This window comes from Pimephales promelas, chromosome 12 (genome assembly GCF_988280905.1).
Source record: "Pimephales promelas chromosome 12, fPimPro1.hap1.1, whole genome shotgun sequence".
Taxonomy (NCBI): Eukaryota; Metazoa; Chordata; class Actinopteri; order Cypriniformes; family Leuciscidae; genus Pimephales; species Pimephales promelas.
Window position 1 is genome coordinate 35115201 of NC_142780.1, and position 19087 is coordinate 35134287.

Sequence of the window (19087 nt, forward strand, 5' to 3'; positions counted from 1 at the left end):
GAGTCATGACTCGAAGGGTCCTAGATAAGACCCTTATTCATCGTCTGATGTCGTTTAAAGCCCTTTGAAGCTGCACTGAAACTCTCATTTGGACCTTGAACTGTTTGGACCCCATTGAAGTCCATTATATGAACATGGGGCGAGTAAATTATCAGCAAAAGTTTTTTTTAAAGTGAACTACTCCTTTAATGCTGCTATTTTCCTGTTTATTAATGTGAACGCGCTACATAAATAAACGTGACTATTCAAGTTACACATTTATCGAGTTCATGCATTCCCTGTGATTCAGACCCATGACTTCCCGTAGTCTTTTATTTGAACTTCAGAAATGCAAAGCTAATGATAAAACGCACGTCCCACCATGCATCGCTTCACAAGTGGTCAGTGGTCCGCCGAGATCTTTGGGAGTGTGTCGAGGCGTCTCTAGCGCAGCAGCGTTCCCATTCAGGTTTTCCCTCCCTCCCCTCGGCACACATTCTCTCTGCCATTGTGCTCGTAATCCCAGCCTGCTTTGTGGTGAATTCCACAGGAGGGACTCCAGTCTGCAAACGGGCCCTGCGAACGCTTTTCAATGTGCGTGGAAAAGTGTGTGTGTGTGCCCCCCAGCAGTTTTCAACACCAAAAAACATAACTGAGAGGCATACCGTAACATCAGAGCGCAGGAATGAGGGGGATTATGGGAGAGCTTTGATTATTACCCGATTTTTTTTGGGGGGGTTTTGTTTGTTTGTTTCCTTCTCACTTTCTGCTGATATTGAAAAGAACAGCCGCGGCTTTGTGCTCGCTGTCAGTTAAGACACATGTTTGCGTCCTTGTGCTTATTGTGCGTATCTCTGGAGAGTTTCCATGCGCTTAATCTGCTTTTTATCTTCCTGTTGAAGTATTTATATTTTGCCATGCTTTTTTTTTGCGCTCCATAAAATCCGTAAGATCGTGATGGAGTTGTGCGGCACACGTCGTGTTTCTCATTTTCTTTAACCTAATCTCAATCAGCTGACTAATATGGAATATTTATGCAAAACTGCATTTTATGCCTGAGATGTGCTATATAAATAAAGTTTATTATTATAACTGTTGCAAAAAAGGTATAACACTTCAGTCCAAAAATAATTTCTCACCTTTATGCGGTTTCCAAATCTGTAAGATGATAATTTAAAAAGTAGAAATTGCCATGCATCTCTGAAAAGGTTTAAAAATGGACAAATAAGCACACTAAAAGTAGAAAAGGTGGGTTGTGGAATGGGATAATTATTTCTTTAAATCCATAGACGTTTGAATTTTTTCGATTTTACAGCTTGTTGGCCGTCACGCAAAACTTTTGATAACATCCGATGGCATTGGCTGTTTCTAAGGCCGTGCTCCGGGCTCGCAGTGTAACACGCTCCGGTTATATTTAGACTTTCCCAAAATTTCATATTAGCCAGCTTGTGTACCTTGTTTTAGAATTAAGAGCATAAAGGACGATTCAAGTGTGTGTCTCCATGTGAAGACATGTCCTGCTTTCGCAGAGTGCCCACACTGGCTTGTTGTTATTGCTCACATGATTTGGCCATGGAGATTATAAACTAATTTCTAGTGCTGCCAATTTATGCAGATACAGGTCACACACTGTGGCCCATTATATCAGAGAGGTTGCACTGGGTTACTGTAGTAATGGCAGGCTGGAACGGCTTTGATTAGGATCGTTTAGTTTGAAACTGTTTGCTTTTTGACTTCAGGTCATGTCTAGCTCATTAGAAAAGTGTTTCCACTTGATATCGATTCATTTCGCGTTCGGCATAGAACAATTAATCGCTTATTTTGCTCAATTGTCCATTTTAGGTGATTTTCTATTTTAAAATATTTTGTATTTAGTGTGCAGTTAGGGCAAAAGTATAAATGCTTGGTGCCGAGTTAAAACTATTTATTTATTATAATATAATACAATTTTGAATTGAAGTATCTATGTAAATAGTCTTAAGTGAATGTGAACAGGCAGGTTTAAAAAAAATCAGAGTTGTTTCAGAATAGACCTGCCGCTGTCTATTTTGTTGTTGATATGAATCAAACGATTGATAAGAAAGTGAGAAAAGCACTTACCGTGCTCTCTATTAATGACTGTTTACATAGAAAAAAATATTTACTTAATGGAAAAATGCTTTCACTACATGCCACTAATTTCATTTGTTCATGTTTATATTGATATGTAATTTTTTTTTTAAATGAACAAGCAAGTTCAGGAGCATAGAAATTTTAAAGTTTCACTGTTATTAGGATGAATTACTGAAATATTGTTATTGTGTGTGTGTGTGTGTGTGTAAATATTCCTATGCATACTTGCATACATGCGTACATATTGCATGCATGCATACATACATACACTTACTTGCTTACATGCATATATACACTCTCAGAAAAAAAGGTACAAAAGCTGTCACTGGGGCTATACCCTTTCAAAAGATAGACTTTTGTACCTAAAGGCTGCATATTGGTACCTTAATGGTACATATTAGTACCTAAAATGTACATATTGGCACCTAAAATGTACATATTAGTGCCTAAAATGTACATATTAACAACTAAAATGTACATATTATCACCTAAAATGTACATATTAGTACCTAAAATGTACATATTAGCAGCTAAAATATAGGACGATAGACATATTAGCTCCTGAAATGTACATATTAACACTAAAAATTTACATATTAGCACCTAAAATGGACATATTAGCACGTGAAATGGACATTCACACCTAAAATGTACATATTAGCACCTAAAATGGACAAAAGTTTACCTTTTGAAAAGGTACAGCCATAGTGACAGCTTTTGTACCTTTTTTCTGAGAGTGTGTACATACGAAGAGTTCAGATGCAAAAGCCTCTAAATGCCATTTGAAATTTTCTTCTTTAATTATGATTTTTATCAAACTTGTATATTTAAGTTCAGTAATTTCACTTAAATAACAATTAATAGGTAATTATCATTGCCATTTAAGTGAAATCACTGAACTTAAATATACAAGTTTGATAAAAATCATCATTAAAGAAGAAAATTTCAAATGGCACTTAGAGGCTTTTGCATCTGAACTCTTCATACATACTTACTTACATACTTGCATGCATGCATACAGTAGTCAACATTTGAAGTGGATCAAAACCTTTCACAGATATACATGAATTTTGGACAATACCAATTCTTGTCTTAGTACAAATTTGAACTTTTTGATGCACTTCAAATGTTGACGTGTGTGTAGATGCATGCATACACACAAATCTAATAAGTTTCAATGATCTGGTCCATACACTCTAAAAAATGCTGGGTTGTTTTAACCCAACTTTGGGTCAAATATGGACTAACCCAGCCATTGGGTTAAATTTTTACATTACATTTTTAACCCAACATTTCGGGTTTGTCCATATTTGACCCAAAATTGGGTTAAAACAACCCAGCATTTTTTAGAGTGTAGCTGTCAGTTAAAGCATTCTGAACTCTGGGCATTGAACGCTTCCTCTTCTTTGTGTCCACTTCAGCTGAGATGGACGGCCTGTCGGATCTTTCTCCCCCTGGAACGAACCACCTGAGCTTCAGTCAGCAGCCCATCCCGGGCAGCACGGCGGAGCAACCCCCGTCGCCGGTGCCCCTGTCCCACAGCGCCCAGGCCCCCGCTCGAGCCCAGCTCCCCGGCCTGCACCCCGGCCTGGTGTCCACCCCCATCAGCCCTCAGCTGGTCAGTCAACAGATGGTCATGGCCCAGATCCTCAACCAGCAGTACGCCGTCAACCGTCTCCTGGCGCAGCAGTCCCTGAGTCAGCAGTACCTCAACCACCCGCCGGTCAACCGCGCGCTCAACAAGCCGCTGGACGGCGGCGGCGTGTCCTCCAACTCCGAGGTGTCCGTCGAGATCTACCAGTGGGTGAGAGACGAGCTGAAGAGGGCCGGCATCTCCCAGGCCGTGTTCGCACGCGTCGCCTTCAACAGGACGCAGGTACACGTCTATATGTGACATAATAAAAGCCCATTTTGAAAGAAAAGATAAACGTACTGCATGGGTTGAAGGTTTGCAGAGTCACTGCCCTCTAAGATGGAGACCATAATACATTGTGACTAGGGTTGGGTATCGAGAATCGAGTATCGATTGGAACCGGGACTAACTTTTCGTTTTTCCCGGAATCGTTCAAAAGTTAAAATTTCAATTCCTAGTTTCGATATTCACAGTCCGCCGAGCGGAAGAAGAAACCGCTGGACAACACCAACGAAGAAGCGTCTACCGGAAGTGTTGGCATAACCGCGCGAGTCGAACATGAGTAGCTTACGTCGGCGGTCCAAAGTGTGGCTTCACTTTTCTAAAAATTAACGAAATCTCGGCAAAATGCAAAATTTGTGACAAGTATTTGTTACAGAAGGAGTATTTCCTTCAGAAAGGCCGTTGGTTAGCAAGGTTAGCTAAACTTTTTTGACCCTGCCTCTTAAAAGAATCGAAATCGAGAATCGTCAGGAACCGGAATCGAAACAAGGAATCGGAATCGGAATCAGAATCGTTCAAATTCAAACGATACCCAACCCTAATTGTGACTAGCACAGTTTAACTAAAAATGTCCTGTTTTATCCAGTGTGTGTATACACTAATGACAGAAATCCTGTCTGGCATCCCAGCATATAAACAAACAACTAAGATTATGGGAAAATGTGTTTGTTAAATTCTGTTTTTTGATGAAATTTTGAAAAAAAAAAAAGAAAATATTTGGATATTTTGTCTTTCTGCGAATTTATTGCAATATGACGATTGTCACCAGATGATTTAAATGGCACGATTTAGAAAGAATTGAGAATTGGAAAGTAATCTTTCTAGAATGCATAGAAAATTAAATTATGTGGGAAAAAAAAATACTATTTATATATATATATATATATATATATATATATATATAATGTATGGTTGTGTGAATATTAGGGCTGTCAAGTGAGTAATCGCATCCGAAATAAAAGTTTGTGTTTACATAATATGTGTGGGTACAACGTGTATAATTATTTTGTGTGTATATATATATATATATATATATAAATACACACACATGCTTGTATATGTTTAAGAAAAAATATTATTTATATATAATATAAATTATCTATATACAGTAGATACATGAAAATATTTCTTAAATATATACAAGCATGTGTGGGTATTTATATATATAATAATTATACACAGTGCACCCACATATATCATGTAAACACAAACTTTTATTTTGGATGCGATTAATCGTTTGACAGCCTTAGTGAATATTACTTAAAAAATATGTAAAAACAATTGCTACGATAAAATGAAAATATAGTTTTTAATAAACTACAACTAATATTTACATCTTAATTTTTTTTTTAATTTTCCAACATTAAACCATTGAGCGTTTTTTTTTTTTTTGAGGCCTTAAAGTTGTGGCTACAGGTTTATAAACTTTTCTCGAATCAAATGTGTTGAAATGGTGCATTTTGCATCTGAGGAGATAAGCGACTCAGAAAACACCTGATCATGAGCTGCATGTGTGTAAATGAAACACGCAGCACATTTATATATTTCATTGAAGCGCAGCCTTTATTTTGATATTTCATATATCTCCTCCAGACATGGTCACTATAGTGTATGTTCCAGATGTGTGCTATATCAGTAAGGATGCTGTCTATGTAGGCCGTATCCAATAAGACAGCTCAGGTTTTGGAAAGTATGTGGTTTTTGTAGATGGCTGTCAAATGATTTTGTTGATGATTATAAATGCTGAGCCCCATACATCAGCTGTGACATGTTGGTGTGAAGCTTGCCACGACACGCTCTGAACATCATTAAAATTCACCAGGCCGCGCTAATATAGTGACAGCAGCAGAGCGCTGATATAGTTCGATGGTTTGTCTTCTTTTGTTTTGGGATCAACACATAGAGAACGATCGTCCAGGAACTTATCAGGACGCTCATCTGATCTGTCAATCAAAAACTTTACTTTGACCTTGTGTTTCGTCATTGCATGTAATCTGTTAGCATCACTCACTATTATTATTGCTCATATACAAATGATTGCATTTTCCAGTCAAGCCCTCATTCCTTATTGTTTGTGGTACGTTATTGTGCATGAGATATACCTCAAATTGCACAGTTTGGAAAATATTTGGATGCAGAAAAGACTCATACATTTTTATTTATTTATTTTTACTGACGCAAGGCAAAGTAACCGCAGATTTATGGCTGATCATTATACTAGGAGTGGAAGTCTTTTAAGGATATTACATTAATATCTGACTCATAAGTTAATCTTTCTGTTTCTTTGTTTAGGTAATTCCACATTAACATTCCCTGCTGATTATTATACGAGTCTGAGGTTCGTTAATGTTTAAAGATTCTTCTGGCTGATATATATAAATATATTAAAAACTGTAATATTGTGAAAAATTATTGCAATTTAAAATAGCTGTGTTTCTACCGTAAAATATTTTAATGTTTTGATGTTGACAACGGATTTTTCTTAATATTTTGTGGAACCGTGATACTTTTAAAAAAAAATTAATTGATGAATATAAAGTTAAAAAAACATGAATAGAAAGTTTAAAAAGAAAGACAGCATTTTTATTTTTTATTATTTATTTTTATTTATTTTTTTCACTTTTAATTAATTGAATGCATCCAAAAGTGTTAATTTATTGAAAAATAAAAATATATCAAATTAAATTAAATTGCACCTCTATGGTGCAATTATAGCTCAGAATAAGTTTGGATTTAAGTTAAATAAATCAACCCAAAATATTAATGTACAAACTTTAAAAACATTTCGAGGTGATAATATCAAAACCTGGGAAAGTTATCAGACGAACGCGGTTTTTGCTCTAGTAAAATCCCAGCTCTCAATTCTAAGCGAAAGCCTTGACGACTGTCTGCCATCATCAGGTGAGACAAAGCGAGCCGTCCCTGGACGAGTGCCAGCAGTGTGTGTGTGTGTGTGTGTGTGTGTGTGAGACAGAGGGAAGATAATAGATAATGTCTCGTGACGTTCTGCCTCGACTTTGACGTCGCGCTGGAGCGATTAGCATCTATAGGAATCAGCGGCCGCGTCTTGACGGCCCTGTTTGCACAAATTGGTATTTAGTTGCGCTGTGAAGAATTTGCAACATGCATTTTCTTTTGTTTCCACAGGGCTCTTAAATATGTATTTAACATTCTTGTCCGCATGTGAACGAGGGCTGCTTGCGTCTTCTTAGAGATTAGAGATTATGGGCTTTGATTGTGGTTGATCGTAACTGAACCTATACTAGTGTTACTGACCAATCCTAACCTTTGCAAAAGTCCACTACTGCTCACCAAGGCTGCATTTATTTGATCAAAAATGCTGTTAAATTCTGAAATATTATTATAATTTAAAATAGCTGTTTTCTATGTGAATATCTAGTAAAGTGTAATTTATTCCTGTGATTTCCAGCATCATTATTGCAGTCTTCAGTGTCACATGATCCTTCAGAAATCACTCTAATATGAGGATCTGATGAACAAGAAATATTAATGCTCTTTGTTTTTCGGGTGAACGGCATTATTTAATATAGAAACTTTTGTAACATTATTTATGTCTTTACTGTCACTTCTGATCAATTTAATATGGTATAAAAGGACTCATTAATACAATTAAAAGTACATTTCTCTTTTTGTTAGTGGCTTTGAACTCAATGCACAAATGCAAATGAATGTAAAAATGTTTAATAAAATATATATATATATATATATATATATATATATTTATTTATATATATATATATATATATATATATATATATATTTATATATATATATATATATATATATTTATTTATATAAATATATATATATATATATATATATATTTTTATATATATTTTATTAAACATTTTTACATTCATTTGCATTTGTGCATTGAGTTCAAAGCCACTAACAAAAAGAGAAATGTAATTTTAATTGTGTGTGTGTATATATATATATATATATATATATATATATATATATATATATATATATATATATTTATTTATTTAATGAATGGTAGGCTACTTTTTCTAGAAGTCCTCTTGTGTTTGTATATAGTAAGCAGAAATGATGTTGTAAGGTTTTCCTCTTGTCAGGGACTGTGAGAAGCGTTTCATTGGATTCTGATTTGCAATCTATGTTAGTTTTAATCACATTACTGTAGAATTTAACTTCTCTGTAAAGAAAGGCTTTGTAATGTCACATTTAAGTCATAAACTCCATTAAATGCTCAGCACTGCATGAGCTTGTTTTACTGAAAAACACTTTTAATAGAAATCTCCAGTTCATTCCTCAGGGACGTTCAGTGTGTGGAGTGACTGCGGTGGGCGGAGCTTAGCGACGGGTCAATAGCTTTGTCACGTATGGAGTGGAGAGGGTGTTTTAATTGTTGCTCTTGTGCTGATTGCACTTTTCTAAGAGGACAATGCATTTATTTCTGTCTCTTTTTTTTTGTTTTTTTGTAGGGTCTTCTGTCAGAGATTCTCAGAAAAGAGGAAGACCCCAAGACGGCATCTCAGTCGCTCCTGGTGAATCTGCGAGCCATGCAGAACTTCCTCCAGTTGCCGGAAGCGGAGCGAGACCGGATCTACCAGGACGAGAGAGAGCGCAGTCTGACCGCTGCCTCTGCTATGGGTCCCGCGCCGCTCATCAGCACGCCCCCCTTACGCCCCGCACAGGTAAGTGTGTACTGTGTGTGTGTGTGTGTGTTTCTGGAGTAAAACACTGCACTTAACCAGTTCTTTATTTATCAATGCATTGCAAACAAGCAGAGACGCGTGCACTTCATTCACGATAGAGGTGGGAGGAGCTATGAGGTTTGACTGGCAGTTTGAGGAGCCAATGGAATCACAGGGTTTAGTCACGAGCTCTTTTTAATACTTTTCAGTAGTTAAATATTTGAAAAATCCACAGACAGACAAAAAAAAAAAACAACATTACAAAATAGGGCTGGGTATTGACACAAATTTCACAATTCGATTCGATTTCGATTCACAAGCTTGCAATTCGATTCAAAATTGATTATTTTGGATATCAGTTACAATAAATGGCAAATTTTCTCAAGGGAATCAAATCTCTTAACTAATGCTGTAAACTATGGGAGTCTAGTTGTAGCCTATAGACTTCATTAGCCTAATATGAAGGTAATAATGAACTGTTTTGTAGCTATACAAACACTTAAATTACACTTTTATTTATTTTTATGATAAGAAGATTATATGAAATATAAACATTTAAATGGTAGCTGTCATAAAAACTTGCCAGATTTATTCAAATATGCATTCAATATTGAAGAACATTAAGATTATAATGCATATGTAATATAGTGTATATATTTAGCAAAATGCTCCTCTCTAGAGTTATTTTTTCTCGCTGACTAACGAGTTTATGTGGGTTTTCTGAGGTAAATATGACGATACATTGATTACAAGCTGTTTATCTGACGTCTTTCCACGGTTGAAACGCTGATTGAGCGAATCAATGTGACATGATACGGATTTGGATAAGTTGTACTCTATCTTTAACACACTTTCAGATGCTCATTCATGTTTATTTGGCGCTGTGACTGGTATTATTAACCCGGAAGAGAGATCAGCGCTGCTGCTTCTCCAGAGCGATCTCACGCCACAGCGCCAAAACACTATTTATGTTTTTGAATTTCTAAAGAAAATGGACGTAATTTGAGAAAATTACTTTGTTTCATATCAATAGTAACAAAGGGCAAAGATTATTGCGATTTTTTTTTTTTTTTTTTTTTTTTTTTTTTTTGGATGCGCGCAGCCGCGATACAATGTTAAATATATTCAAATGAAACAGGATGACCAATCGATTCTTGAGATTTAAGAATCGATATCGGTTCGTAAAAATGAGAATCGATTAGTATCGAGAAATCGATATTTATTACCCAGCCCTATTACGAAATAAGGAGATACGAAAGCGCCGAAATGCTAGGTTAAGTTATGAGTGTGCACTTTTTAGTTATTTGTGAGTACTAAAGTATCAGTACATAAATGCATATACTTTGGAGGAAACGTTACATTTTATGCATTTCGCAGATGCTTTTATACAAATATCATATAGCTACGCTTAAATTATGAGTATGCATTGCAAGTGTTTTTACAGTTTGCATCTCCACTACGAGATCTTTGGTGCACTAAGCGTTTCCGATCTCAGAGCTCTCGACGCAGGGCAGGGAAGGTATGCAGACCGCTCTCCTTCAGTGTGTCTCAGTGGATCCGACACAAAGCCTTCCTGTGTGTGATGGACTGAGGAGGGTCTTTTATACAGGAGAAAACTCCCACACACACACACACACACAATGTGTAAAGACCGAAATGTCATCAGTGCTCACTCAAGTGTGCACACATTTGTGTGTGCGCTTGCGTGCATCATGTCCGTGTGTGTGTGTGTGTGCAAACCAGATGCTGCTTTCCTGTTCAGATCCCATTATCAGATGGTTCTGTAACCTGATTATTCAGCAACTGCGCCTGATTCGTCAGCCCTGTACAGGCTAAAGTCTCCATTATCTGATGATATTTGGACAAAGTGGTGAAATTTTAAATGAAAAGGCATATCGATACACACATAGTGAACCTCATTAGTAACCGATTAGAAACACTAAACAATAAAAAGCATGCAGTCCGACTCTTTCTTCCCAGTAGAGTTTGCTGATGTTAGATCTTGATACTGTAATAAGCATAATGCACATGTGAATGTTAGTGTAATTGTTAATGCAATTAATTATTAGACTATTGGGTAACACTTTACAGTAAGGTTCAACATTAGTTCATGTATTAACTAGGGCTGTCAAACGATTAATCGCGATTAATCGCATACAAAATAAAAGTTTGTGTTTACATAATATTTGCGGGTGCACTGTGTAGAATTATTTTGTGTATATATAAATACCCAAACATGCATGTATATTTAAAGAAAAAATATTTAAGAAAAGCTAAATACATATGCAGTATATTTAAGGAAAAAAATATATATATTTATATATAATATAAATTATCTATATACAGTAGATGCATGAAAATATTTCTTAAATATATATACAAGCATGTGTGTGTATTTATATATATATATATATGAAGAGTTCAGATGCAAAAGCCTCTAAGTGCCATTTGAAATTTTCTTCTAAAATGATCATTTTTATCAAGCTTGTATATTTAAGTTCAGTAATTTCACTTAAATGGCAATGAAGATTACCTATTAATTGTCATTTAAGTGAAATTACTGAACTTAAATATACAAGTTTGACAAAAATCATCATTAAAGAAGAAAATTTCAAATGGCATTTAGAGGCTTTTGCATCTGAACTCTTCTATATATAAAATAATTATACACAGTGCACCACATATATTATGTAAACAAACTTTTATTTTGGATGCGATTAATCGTTTGACAGCCCTACTATTAACTAACATGAACTAACAATTCATTTGTTACAGTGTTTATTAATCATGCATTAACAAATGTTGACAAATAGATTTTGAGAATGCATTAGTAAATGTTGAAAATAATATTACCTAACATTAATTAAATGTGTAACTGTAGTTAACTAACGAACCAAGTAGTACTTTTCGGTATTGCATTGATTTAATATTATAAATAGTACGCCTACCTATCTTGAACATGACGCCTTCGTATGCATGTTTAGCTGAGCACTGATCAGATAACGTTTGGCCCATCATCGGCTGTTTTGCATAAGAAATGAAGGACAGAGGGAAGTGTGTTGATGCAGGGCAGCTTGATGCTGACAGATATGAGTGAGATGTTTGCAGGATTGCTGTAAATCAGCAGGGTGGCACGTCTCTCAGCGCTGCAAGGCTTTTATGACGCCCATAAAAACAGATGTGAAGGTATGTTACCCGCATACGTTAATGGATCGTCAGACAGTGTGTGCAAGTTTGCGCACGCTCGTCCCTTTATAATTAGACATGGTCACAAAATAACTGATGCTTCACGTGTAAATGACTGCCTCTTCAGTTTGGAGGCCCTTCGTGTTTAAAAAGAAAATGAAAAAAGGTGCTTTAGGATCAGCTATTGTGATATGAGTCGGATCTAGAGCAATCTAAGCATTCTGATCAAATGTTGTGTGTGTGTGTGGGTGGCAATATCTGAAATCCTTGTGTGGATATTTTTTGATCCCCCTGAGAAAAACAGCTGATAAATCATACATGATATACAGTATCATTGTTTATGTAAATTCCCCATAAACATGGAAACCCAACGTTTGTATGTGTGTTTGTGTGTGTCTTCACAGCCCAGAAGAGAGGAGTGTAATAATGTGAGACCAGAAGACTGGAATCCCAGAATTCCAGTGGGCATCTCTCCTGTGAGTGCACATATGGTACATTGCTTTTGAAAAAGTGAAGCGTGATTTTGTCCTTGATTATAAACCTGCATTTACAGTAATGTGTGTATCTATTATCCACATATCAGTTTGGATGCAAGTGAAAATAGGCATTTATAATGTTCCAAAAAAATTCTATTTTTTTTTAAATAAATAACGTTCTTTTGAATGAATCCTAAAAAAATATTATAAACATATCATGATCGATATTGAAAACAATTGTGCTGCTTCATAAGAGTTGGAAATTCAGCTTTGCATTACAGGAATAAATCGCATTGTTAAAATATATTTAAAAAGCAATCAGTTATTTTAAACAGTAATAATATTTCACAATACTTCTGTTTTTACTGTATTTTTGATCAAATTTGATCAAAAATACAGTAAAAACAGAAGTATTGTGAAATATTATTACTGTTTATTCCCTTGCGTGTTTTTATGTATGTATATGTGTATTTATATATATATATATATATATATATGAAGAGTTCAGATGGAAAAGCCTCTAAATGCCATTTGAAATTTTCTTCTTGAATGATGATTTTTATCAAACTTGTATATTTAAGTTCAGTAATTTCACTTAAATAACAATTAATAGGTAATTATCATTGCCATTTAAGTGAAATTACTGAACTTAAATATACAAGTTTGATAAAAATGATCATTCTAGAAGAAAATTTCAAATGGCACTTAGAGGCTTTTGCATCTGAACTCTTCATATATATATATATATATATATATATAGAGATAAGTTAGGTAATTTGGTTAGGTAATTTGATATATATATAATAGAATAATATATTTATATTTATGCATGTATGTGTATATAGGATACATTTATGTATTTTTTTAGGTAATTTGATGTATATAATAGAATAATATATTTATATTTATTCTTGTATGTATATATGATACATTTATGTATTTTTTTAGATAATTTGATATATATATATATATATGCATGTATGTATATAGGATACATTTATGTATTTATTTATTTAATGTACATTTTTTATGTAATTTGTTTGTCAAATTACATAATGTTTTATGTAATTTGATATATATAATAGAAGAATATATTTTATATTATATATATATATATATATATATATATATATAATTTTTTTGTTATTATTATTAAATTTTTTTTTTACATTTTTGGCTTAATTTGATAGGTGGACTAAAAATGAAGTCTTCTTTTTTCTCCAGGTCAAGCCCAACCCTCTGACCTCCGAGTGGAACGGTAAATCCGAGAGTTGCGTGTTAAACATCAACTCCTCGATCTACGACGAGATCCAGCAGGAGATGAAGAGGGCCAAAGTGTCCCAGGCCATGTTCGCCAAGGTCGCCGCCTCCAAGAGCCAGGTAGAGCTCAAACCTCACACACACACACACACACACACACACTTTCACTAGCCCGTCATGCTTCAATCGCTCGTCTGGTTGACAAAACATGTCAAACATTTTCTGTGTACAGTCTAAAGAAGGCCCAGATAGCCAGATAAAAGCGTAAAAGGAGAGCTTTGTTAAGCAGCGCCGTAATGACTTGCGCCGCTTTATTGTGGGTTTGCGAACAGCAGACAGTGTTGCAACATAAAACAAATGTGTTTATATAATTCAGCCGTGCAACGACCACACCGTTATCTCACATAGCTGAACACAGGCCTCTGTGAGAGACATTACCGTCTGTTTTAGCCTATTAAAACTAATTAAAGAAGCCCCATTATTAAAGGTTTCACATATCTATGCGCACACTTAAAGATCTGCACAATTACATCTGATGTGGGGGGAAAACGCGAATAAAAGCTCTAAATTATCTGGAAATATCAGCAGGTTTTTGCTGATTGCACTGATTATGGTGCCAGATACTTTTGTTTCACCAAATTACAGTTTGATGCACAAACCACTGTTTTTGTCGAAGCGAGTTCAAAGCCGAGAAGGGTGGAGGAGAGAAAAGACAAACCGGGGCATTTATTCCAGTAAGATTGTGGTGTAAAGTGCTGGTTTGAGAGAAAAGAGCCCCCTCTCTGTGTCTCTCTCCAGCCCTGCCTGAGCCTGTGTGCTTCATTCATGGCTGGTGTGAATGTGAATTGAGCAGCAGATAAGAACTGTGCTAATTACGCAGCTGAGAAAGGGGCCTGGGAGAGCACTTATCTCCGGCTCCATCTCGTAATGTGCGCTCCCCGGGCAGCTGGTCCCCCTCCTTCCCGTTCCCAGCCCCCCCCACGGGGCCCACGGGGCCGACGGCTCAATGACCGGCCGGTGCCGAACGCGTCGGAATGATGCCGGTGTCGTAATTAGCGCTGGGGAACTTGAAATTTGGGCGTGTCATTTAGAGAATCATGGATTGGTATTGGCCAGAATGTATATCAATCTTCCTTTGGAAATATGCAACAGGTTGAAACTACATTTCCCATCATTCTCTGTAGATGGGCATGAATGCTAGATAAAGTTGACATGAAAGTGCTTTTTAATGCAACATTTGCATTTGGTTATTTTGATTGAAGTCGAATTTATGATTTTTGAAATACGTTGGAGGTATACACTTTGTTTCATTAGTTAGTGTCGTTAACTCTCATTACCTAACAGTGAGCAATGCGTTTGTTACAGTATTTATTAAAGGAGTAGTTCACTTTAAAAAAAAACTTTTGCTGATAATTCACTCGCCCCCATGTCATCCAAGATGTCCGCGTCTTTCTTTCTTCAGTCGAAAAGAAATTAAGGTTTTTGATGAAAACATTCCAGGATTTTCTCCATATAATGGACTTCAATGGGGTCCAAACGGTTCAAGGTCCAAATGAGAGTTTCAGTGCAGCTTCAAAGGGCTTTAAACGATTCCAGACGATGAATAAGGGTCTTATCAAGCAAAACGAGCGCTCATTTAAAAAAAAAATAACAAAGTTTGCGTTTTATAAGCTAAAATGCTTGGCTTGCTCTGTTCTGTGATGCGCGTTCGTGACTCTCCCGTTCGAACTCGTTCATCAAAATGAACGAATCTTTTCCCGAGTCAATTCGTTAATTTCGGTTCGTTGAATGAACCAAATGACACAAAAAGATTTGTTCATTTTGATGAACGAGTTTGAACAGGAGAGTCATGAACGCACATGACAGAACAGAGCAAGGCGACCATTTGTGCTTATAAAACTTAAACTTTTGTATGTATCTTTTAAATGAGCGATCGTTTCGCTAGATAAGACCTTTATTCGTCGTCTGGAATCGTTTAAAGCCCTTTGAAGCTGCACTGAAACTCTCATTTGGACCTTGAACCGTTTGGACCCCATTGAAGTCCATTATATGGAGAAAAATCCTGGAATGTTTTCATCTAAAACCTTCATTTCTTTTCGACTTCTCGACCATCTTGGATTATGCAGAACTCAATATAAGGCTCAATATAATTTAAACGGATGAGTTATGAAAGGGCAATATTAGCTACATAGACCAAAACCTCTCTTTGCACCAGGCTGTAAACGCATATTTCTCTGCTGTTTGTCTCTAGTGGCCAGTCAATGAATTGCAGTTGGATTCAAGAGACCGGAAGGTTGCGTTTGGTCTGAACATATATAGTATTAAACTATATAGTAAACAAGTGGAAGCGTATTGTGTTGTTGTGTTGGTCCTGGACCGTATGGTTATGGTTACCTTCATTCAGTGCAGGAATCCTCTGCCGAAACGGAGGTAGCTCTATCCGCAGGACACGCCAGAGATCTGGCACCCGATTCGGGTTTGGCTTCCGACGCCACGGGGCTCCAGAGCCGGCCCACATCTAACCTCCACGAGAGCGCTCGTCCCCTGGGCTTTAAAAGCCGTAAACACTAGTTTGAGGGGGTTAAAGAGAACCGTCGCGTGTGTGTGTGAGCGTGTGTACCTGCTTACTCATATAGCTACATGTACGGTGTGTGTGTGTGTGCTGTTTACTGGGGGATGGGCACTGGATCGGAGCCATGCCGTCCCCCTCTCTGGGCACACATCCATACAGGACGAGAGTGCCAGGCTTTATCTATTTGGTGGCACTTTCATATTCCGAGTAGCATTTCAATTAATTTCTCCTCCTGCACCACAGAAACAGCAGCGCTCTGCAGCCTGTAGACTGGAAAAGAAAAGCAGAAACTGTTCATTTGTACGCTCAGTGTTCGAGAAATACTGAGGTTTTGGAGGTGTGGCGAACGCTCGTCCTTTTCTTCTTCAGTGCTGGATACTTGAACACTAAAAATGTCATTTTTATTCAAGGTATCATTCATATGGTGCATATTACGATCGCTTTTCTTACATATCGATAATATAATGCATTCCTGAGGATATCTACAGTATTGTTGAATTTTTTTTTTTTTTTATATTTTTATTATTTATTTATTTTTTTGTTTTATTTTTCCGATTTATTTATACAAATATACAGTGAAATTCTGAAATATTATTATAATTTAAAATATCTGTTTTCTATGTGAATATCTAGTAAAGTGTAATTTATTCCTGTGATTTTCAGCATCATTATTGCAGTCTTCAGTGTCACATGATCCTTCATAAATCACTCTAATATGATCTAATCTGATGATCAAGAAACATTTATGACATTTTTGTGGAAACTGTGATACATTTTTTTCAGGATTCAAAAGTTCAAAAGAACAGCATTAATTAGAAATAGACATTTTTGGTTACATTGTTTTCTTTACTGTTAGTTTTCTTGCTGAATAATAGTAATTTCTTGCAGAAAAAAAATTACTTGACCCAATTTTGTGATTGGTAGCATAAAATGGAGAAAGTTTTTTCAAAATGATGAATACTAATATTGAACATTTATAATTTGGCATAACGTGCATTGATGAATCATTCACAGTAAGTCCATGACGAGTGCTACGTAAATGAGGGCAGTTTTGGTTTCAATCTGACTTTGAATACGTAGGTTTAGAGATCTGTTAAAATCCCTGACTATGAGCAATAGTAGTAGTGACGTATGACTTAGCAAACACCACTAATTCAGACATGACCGCGCTCAACTGGCATTCAGAGAGCAGAAGGGCATTATGGGAGCTGTGCTGACACCCTCTGATGGTGAATACAGTCGCGGCCCGTGTTGTCAGAAGACGAGCCCTTCAGAACCCAGAGCCATTCCCTCAGAGTGACCTGTCTCTCTCTCTCTCTCTGTCTGCCTGGGTGTCTCTCGCTCTCTCTTTCTCTCTCTCTCTGTCTGCCTCGATGTCTCTCGCTCTCCTGGAAGAGGCTGTGGTAATTAGCAGGGCTCTAATGAGACAGAATGTCAGTGATCTGCCGCAGTACAGGGGGGCAGGCGATAGGCCGGTGTGTGTGTGTGTGTGTGTGTGTGAAGGGGGGTAGAGGAGGCTGTGCCATCTGTCACTGAGCGCCTGGCTCGCTGCTCTCGAGGGGGGCAACAGTGGGTCGCGAAAAAGAGAGAGAGATATATTAAAATGTGCAGGATAGACAGTGAATATATCAATTCAAAATTGTAATTGTAATTTTGGTTGCCCGAAATATCGTCCATTTACAGATATCTGGCTATTTTGAGATCATAACCATGGCTTGTCGATTGATTTACAGATTCGGTATGTCCTCCTCATGCCTTGCCAACATAATAACCTCAGCATTTATTAAGCAATCTAATGATAGCATTTTTTAAAAGTGTTTGATTTAATATTGAGTGTTTTTAAGCCATTTTATAATGTATTATTTATTTATTTTTTAAAAAAAAATTAAATATATAAACATACTGTAAGTAAATAAAAAAATAAAACCGTATAAAATGGCTAAAATATTTTTTATAATTTTTTATTTATTTATTTATTAATTATTTAATATTATCTTCCATTTCCAGGTGTCATTTCCTGGTTTAAAAAAAAAAAAAATCAGTTTTATACACTTGCATTATACATTTTAGCAGGATTTAATTGGCTACCATTAAATTCTATTTTGCATACATTTTTTGTGTGTGTGTGTATATGTGTATATATATATATATATACACTCTAAAAATTGCTGGGTTGTTTTAACCCAACTTTGGGTCAAATATGGACAAACCCATCCATTGGGTTAAATTTTATTATTACATTTTTAACCCAATGTTTGGGTTTGTCCATATTTGACCCAAAGTTGGGTTAAAACAACCCATCATGTTTAGAGTGTGTGTGTGTGTGTGTGTATATATATCTATATATACATACAGTATATACACTCTAAAAAAATGCTGGGATGTTTCAACCCAATTTTGGGTCAAATATGGACAAACCCAAATGTTGGGTTAAAAATTTAATTAAAACATATACAGTTGAAAGTTGAAGTTGGGTTCAAATTTTAAATTACATTTTAACCCAACATACTTGGGTTTGTCCATATTTGACCCAAATTTGGGTTAAAACAACCCAGCATCATTAGATTGTACTAGGTATTGTATTGGTCATCAGCTAACCTGCAGTCCGAATGACAACATTAGTCTTCCTCTTCCAGGAAAACGACAGACAATATTGATGACATCATCCTGCACTCAGGGGTGTTGTACAGGTCTTGTCTGGTGAATCGAGACTGCGAATCATATTCAATGCAGTGACATAAACTAAAGAATATGGACCCTTTCACATTTCAGGGGTTCATAGAAACGATATAGTCGTCATAGTACAGTGAACTTGAACTATTTTTTTTACAGGAACAGGAAATCATTTTCTTTCCTGTTTGCTCCGATAGCATTAAGACGAAATTCATCACGATAGTGTTTTTTA

The 19087-nt window shown here is 36.1% G+C and overlaps 1 protein-coding gene across 6 annotated transcripts in view; it reads left to right on the forward strand.

Moving 5' to 3' along the window:
• satb1b (SATB homeobox 1b) overlaps window positions 1–19087 on the forward strand; it is a 105221-nt gene that overhangs the window by 67434 nt on the left and 18700 nt on the right. For all 6 annotated transcript variants that reach the window (XM_089118082.1, XM_039688731.2, XM_089118085.1 and 3 more), the window contains 4 exons: window positions 3513–3967; window positions 8476–8688; window positions 12279–12350; window positions 13575–13730. In XM_089118082.1, the coding sequence (XP_088974208.1) occupies window positions 3513–3967; window positions 8476–8688; window positions 12279–12350; window positions 13575–13730 (896 nt within the window). The remainder of the gene's footprint in view (window positions 1–3512; window positions 3968–8475; window positions 8689–12278; window positions 12351–13574; window positions 13731–19087) is intronic.